Source organism: Seriola lalandi, unplaced genomic scaffold (genome assembly GCF_002814215.2).
Source record: "Seriola lalandi dorsalis isolate HSWRI2012SDOR001 ecotype SW California unplaced genomic scaffold, Sedor1 jcf7180002054926, whole genome shotgun sequence".
NCBI classification, from domain to species: Eukaryota; Metazoa; Chordata; class Actinopteri; order Carangiformes; family Carangidae; genus Seriola; species Seriola lalandi.
Window position 1 is genome coordinate 516,721 of NW_019525478.1, and position 6,786 is coordinate 523,506.

Below are 6,786 nucleotides of genomic sequence, written 5' to 3' on the forward strand. Positions count from 1 at the left end.
GGGGGGGGGGCTAGCTAGTTAGCATGCTAACCTCAGTAGAGGAAAAGACGTGATAGAAACGAGAGTTAACACTGGTGCTGCTTTCCACCTCTGCAGGCAGATGTTGGTGAGTAAAGGAATGAAGTTTGATGCTGAACTCACAACGTTTCTTCTAGACTAGCTGCTAATGCTAACGTTAGCTATGTAGCAATAGCAAAACTGGCAAATAGCTCCTTTAATATATTATAAACTGGATGTTATTTAACAATAATAATGACGAGTTCAAGGTCAATTTTGCATTTCTACTTTACTACCATCTGGAGTGGCAGAAGCTGAACCTTTAGCTAACTGTTTCAACTGTTTAACCAGGGCTTTTAGCTAACGTTTTAGCTTCAGTTTAATTTTAGTTTTATTTTCGTGCACTCTCAAGGTCAATTAGCTGCTTATTGCAAATATAGCACAAAGATTCGCACATATAAGATGTAAGGTAACAATAAATAAATAAAATAAAATAAATATCAGTTGTCTTGGCAATCACCTCTACCTATTGCACTCAAATATGGGCCCCAATATCTCCCTAAATACATCTAGATGTGGATATATTCTTTAATAAAATCATTGTTTATATGTTTTTAGTGTTGTTCGAGATAATGTGTATCTCCTGGCAACAGCAGAACTACCCCTGGGGAACAGGTAAGACCTTGGGAGGAGCGTGAAGGTTTTTACCGTTGAGCTGGGAGTGTTAGTGCCATATCCAGAGGAGGGCAAAGATGCCAAAGACCATCGCCGTCCGTCGGCTCTGCAGAGAAAACAAATGCTCCATTAAATAAAAAGCCCATCGTGATATATCTTGCCATTATGGCTTGGTTAATATAAACTGCTGCATTACGTGTCTTAAATACCTATGGTTTTCTTTTTCTTTTTTATGCCTGTGAGGTAATAAATGTCAATGTAATGCAAAACCCTGACAATCTATTTTCACAGACTATACGCCAACACATCTCAATTTCAGCGGCACTAAAAGAAAAAAAAAAAATGTTATTCAGCAGACCAATAACTTATAACACATCTAGTTTGTCCCTGGAGCCTTTGTTAGTGAGGAGAGAAGACTCAGTCATTGTGCTTCTGTGTGCCGCGATCCCACAGTGACAGGCAGGCAGGAGGATTTGATAAATGAGGACAGAGGATTTACAGGAACACCAGAGACTCTGCTCCTCACCCCGTGTCTGACTGAGGGGGGGGGGGGTTCAACTTTTTCCTTTTTGTGTGAGCATGATTCATAAAATGAAAGAAACAATCTGCATTAAATCATTCAGCTTTAAAAGATTTTTTAGTGCAGCAGACGAGCTTGTATATTGGAAAGTTATTGTGCACGTTTTGACTAAAGCACGAAACTTCCTCCAGTTTTTTTAAAAACTATGAAGTTTATTTAAGGTTTTATAGAGGGCGGAGCCACCTGGAGTGATGAGTGTTGTCCAGACCAAACTAGCATGCTAGCTTCTGATTAGAGCCTTCGCTAACGTGCTAGCTCGTCATAGAACATACAGCAGATGTCAGTGTTTTTAACAGGCTTTAGCTACCTCAACACCTGGATATAGTGGGGTCTGTAGTCCCCCCTGCAAAACTGTTGCTCGAAACTAAATTATGTTACGTGACCATATCAGCAAATAAGCATCTTTAATAGAACAAAAATGCAATTTTGGCAAAAGATATACATGATTATAATGGAGACATGGGGCAAAAGAATGACCTCTGAAGGTCACCAGAGGTCAGATACAAATTGCCTCCATGTCTGAAATAAAACCTTGTTTATAATATATGCAGTAATATTGATGCTATGTAAAATGAACATTGTGAAATGTATGCTTTTCCAAACAAAAATAAAAATAAAGTAAAAAGATTTCCCTTCAGTGGAAGAAGAGGTCTTCGCCTAAACCGCAGTAGTATGTCAAGGCTGATATAAACTCAGGCACTTTCATATGAACAGATGCACACGTTCGTGACCACCTGTCCACACACACACACACACACACACACACACACACACACACACACACACACACACACACTCACTCACCCCTCCTGCCCACCTGACTAAAGCAGCACGAATAAACAGAGGTGCTGTGAGTGTAATGGCTTGGCCCTGTCATACATGAGTCAGCCTGTTACTCCCTGCTCCCCAGGATGTGAGAGACCTCGCACGACAACAGATCCACACCTCCTCTGTTCTCTGATGCTCACTTGTTCTCTCTCCTCCCCTTGTCTCATGCTGACTTGACTTCTGCCCGTCTCACTCTCTGCTCTGCCCCCCCCCCCATCCCCCCTCCCAGCTCTAACAGAAACACAGGTGAGAGTAAACACATGAAGTCACATTAAAATATGTAGTGATATAAAGCAGTGACCTTCTGGAGGAAGCGAACGAGAAATGTGCCGGGTTGCTGGGAGAGAAGTTTCGCGGGCTGTCCAGAGGGCTGCTTCCTGGTGGGACAAGAAGACAAACACAGAGGGTGAGACACGACAGAGAGAGAGAGAGAGAGAGAGAGAGAGAGACAGAGAGAGAGAGAGAGAGAGAGCGAGAGAGAGAGAGAGCGAGAGAGGCTCTTTGTTTTTATTCCTCCAGAGCCGGAGGCCATATTGTTTTCAGGTTGTCTGTCCCGTTCTCGTGGACACAATATCACAGTAACACCTTGGGGGAATTTCTTCAAATTTTGTACAAACGTTCACCTGGACTCAAGGACAAACTGATTAGATTTTGGTGGCTAAAGGTCAAAGGTCAAGGTCACAGTGACCTCACAAAACAGGATTTTGGCCTTTGTGAACACAATATCTCCAGAACTCAAGGGAATCCTTTCAAATTTGGCACAAACGTTCCCTTGGACTCGAGGATGAACTGATTAGATTTTGGTGGTCAAAGGTCAAAGGTCAAAGTAATGGTGACCTCAGGAAACACTTTTTAGCCATAACTCAAGACTTCACACGGCAATTAAGACAAAATTTCACACTAACGGTTCATCCTTTATCTGACTCTGGATAAACAGGGATGTAACCTGGAACTAGTCTGAGTGGCGGAGGGATATGACCACGAGGAGGTGATTCTAGTTTGTCATGTTTTTGGGTAAAATAAACCCCATTTTTTTTTCAAAGTAAACCTGCGCTTGTCCTTCGACTGTTCGCTCTCTGACAGAGAGACACAAATGTGGGAGAGGAATATGTGACAAATGCAAATTCAAACCGTTTCATTTTGCGACCAAATTACCTCCAAGAAAAAAGGTTTTAAATCTTCCTCCCATGGTTTTCTCTTTTCCCTTTGAAGTGCGGCACTAAAGCTGACTGATTCTGTTCAATATGAAAATCTGACTCTTCACAATCAGTGGGCGGGATCTGAGAGGGAAAAATGGTGTGAAATTGATTTTTAATTTTTTCCAAACCATAAAGGCCTATCATTGATTTTTAGACTGATGAATGCTTTGTTTATTTGTCCCGCTTTGTTCTGTGGACGGTGATGACGGCGTTTTGATTAATGGGCTGAGAGATTTGGTCGGTGCCTTTTTCATAGATGAATGAAATCAAGGAAATTGAAGGCAGCAGCTCCAACACAGAGACCTGCAAGCACCTCAGGCAAGTCCTGGCGCCTGAAACCAAAACCAGGTCAAACATCAAACTGAGTCAAGCGGATACTTCACATCAACACCCGCAGAAGCTTTGTGTTACATCAGCTAGCTGAAGGAATAGCTCCACATTTTGGGCTGACTCACTTCCTTGTTGAGAGTTAGAACATGTAACTCAGGTGTGAAACGTACCGAGGTGTCCAGGGAGGGGCAGAGGGGAGTGTGGGCGAGGCAGCGTGGGCGAGGTGGTGGTCAGGATCAGACTCTTCCTGTTGCTTGTACGACAACTACAGAGAGAGAGGGAGAGAGAGGGAGAGAGAGAGGAAAAAAAGAGAGAATGATTATTATTATCATAAATGAGATGATATTGCGAACCACTATGTCAAAGTCAGCTCAGCAGAATCGTGTGAGAGGAGCAGTATCCGTGCACAGCTGCATCTTTAGGTGCAGGAGAAGCAGACACGTGCACGTCCATGGCTCACTGCAGGAGCACAGCGGCGATAAAGAGGATTCAATTTCCTCAGTCATCCATCCCCGTCTGCTTCCTCTCAGCCATGATAAGAGACGAGGGGGAGAGAGGGTGGAACAAGATGAGAGAGGGGCAAAGTTGAGGAGGATAGTGGCAACAAGCAAGCGAGAGGAGAGAGAGGAGAAAGATGAGAGACTGACGTCCCCCGCCCCCAAAAAATATAAAAAATGATTGCAAAAAAAAGAGAGATCAACTTTTCCATGACCTCACTTAATTGTGTTTGGGGACTTAACAGCAGTCACTACCACAGTGAGTCACCTCAGCTCTGCCTGCGGACTCCACACACATTCATACTGCTCATGATATTACCGCTCCGCATTCACACACCATTAGGCCGTGAATTAAACAAGCTTTTCACATTTACCACATGCACTTATTTTGTCAGAATACTCGCGCCGTGCAAAGTGTTCAAAGGCTTCTCTTTCTTTCTTTCTTTTACACGGCACAGTCTGCTCTGGTTTCCAAGGCGTGTGTGAGGGGCTGAAACAAATGCAAATAACAACAACAACAACAACAACAACAACTGGGAACAAAGAAGAGAGAACAAACGAAATGCAAACAGCAACATCTCATCCTCTGATCTTCAGTGTCGGATGAAGAGAGCCGTTGGTTTCCCCCTCTGTCTCCTCTCAGCCCGTCACATGGGTTCACCATGTGAGAGGGACGCACCACCTCTACACACACACACACACACACACACACACACACACACACACACCTTCACTGACACTTGCAGTGACGAGACGAGAGCTGACTGAGATGGGATGAACACATGAGGATGGCACAGAGGCGAAGACGACGCCGGGTGAGATGGGTGGAGAGCAACACCTCGAGGAAACCACATTCAATTAAATACCACATCTGGATGAATGATTGCTGCGATTACCAAAATCACTAAGAAATGAACCAACTGAACATTAAAACATTAAAACCAGAACACACTGCAGCTTCACTTCTCTTCTTAAATCCCCATGTTGTCCCGATGGATGGACACACACTGACAGCTCGTGGCGGCGTTAACACCCGTCATCTTTACTCACTGGACAGCACTGGGACACCTTGACAAGCTGTCAACCGGGGGATGTAGGGAATCCTCCATTTTCTTCCCCGCATTAGAAGGGTGTAACCGTAGACTGTGTGAGCGTAACACAAAACCACAATTTGAATCTGTTTACATCAGAAAAATAACTGATGAGTTTGGATTCACACCGGGCGTGGGCGTGGCCTATACTGTTTTAAAACTGTCAAGATCAACAACAACAGCCATTTATACTGCTACTACTAGGCCAGAGGCTCGAGGCTTTGTGGTTGCATTGTGGGTAATGTTTTGACAATGAGGGAGAATGTAATAGGGAATAAAAAAGACAATATCTCTGTCATTGCTGGAGAACTCTTTTAATAATCCAGGTTGAAACTAACAGCGACAGTAAAGCCACTAGAATTGTATTGGGCCACGTTGTACGATCTTTCTTTAAAACCTGTGTGTATAACAGGAGGAGGCAAACGTGAATGTAATGTTGGTCTAAAGAGTCTGTAGATATTAGCAAAAAAAATGCAAGCTCAAAATGGAAAAAAATTTTCCTGCAGTTTTCAGACGGTCCCTAACTTCAGATCATCAGTTTAAAGTCTAGCCCACTAATATTAGAGCAAAAACCTGGATGCCGTTGGTAACTGTTCAGACTCCACTTGTTTATTTCCAAGTAATGTTTTTGTCTCTGATTACTTCCTTACTTCACTGTCAGGTCTTTATAAAATAAGGTTTCTACTGTTAACATGACCAGAGAGCTCCCAGCGCCACCAGGAGACAGCTGATTGGCTGTTGGGGTTTTCCCAGCAGGAATTTCAATCCAATAAAAACTTCATATTCTAATCTAAAATATTACAATCAGGTCACACAGAGGCAGCTCCATCTCTTCTATCTGTTTCTGTTATTTTAACTGCTCCCGGGACGTCCCGATCGATCAGATCTATAACTGGTCTTATGGATATTGATCACACACGCCAATAGGGAAGATTTAACATGCAGTGCCAATAACTGCTATTGTGCCATTTCACACTTTTCTAATCTGGATCCATTACACCCTGACATTATTCTACAACCTTAAACCTTCTTCTCTGAACCTGCAATAATCTGACCGTCACACACACACACACACACACACACACACACACACACACACACACACACACACAACCTCTGGCCTACAGCTGATCCTACTGAAGCCAATCATCTCAATGACAGGGTGTATGTGTGTGTGTGTGTGTGTGTGTGTGTGTGTGTCAAAGTGTGTAAGATTCAACAGAGCTTCACTGGCTTTCATTAGTTCAATAATTGCTTCCTCAGAGTAAAGAGAAAGACAGAGAGAGTAAAACAAAGACAAACCGAGCAGCAGGACTGTTCCTGGTTAATGGATTGTCAGTGCTGCAGGATATCAGTGGAGGTTGGCTGTAAACACACAGAAACACACAGCGCCTGGCCTTGAACCCCCCCCCCCCCGTCAGTATTCAGAGCTGTGTGTAACATTATAGACACAAACTGGCAAGTGTTTACTTTACACCTCCAGCAAATATGCTGCTGCTGCTGGTATCATCCACAGGCTGAATTTCAGATGGAAGCCAGGGGGTTTGTTTCTTGCTCGATGGTCATTCAAGATCAATAGAGGGGGGTGG

The 6,786-nt window shown here is 43.6% G+C and overlaps 1 protein-coding gene across 1 annotated transcript in view; it reads right to left on the minus strand.

The window, feature by feature from the left end:
* The window catches only part of LOC111673800 (microtubule-associated serine/threonine-protein kinase 1-like), a 43,901-nt gene that overhangs the window by 18,832 nt on the left and 18,283 nt on the right, over nucleotides 1-6,786 (minus strand). Inside the window, exons 3-5 of the mRNA XM_087170027.1 lie at nucleotides 3,780-3,874; nucleotides 2,382-2,457; nucleotides 706-778 (exon numbers count right to left, since the gene is read on the minus strand). Coding sequence (XP_087026153.1) covers nucleotides 706-778; nucleotides 2,382-2,457; nucleotides 3,780-3,874 — 244 coding nt within the window. The remainder of the gene's footprint in view (nucleotides 1-705; nucleotides 779-2,381; nucleotides 2,458-3,779; nucleotides 3,875-6,786) is intronic.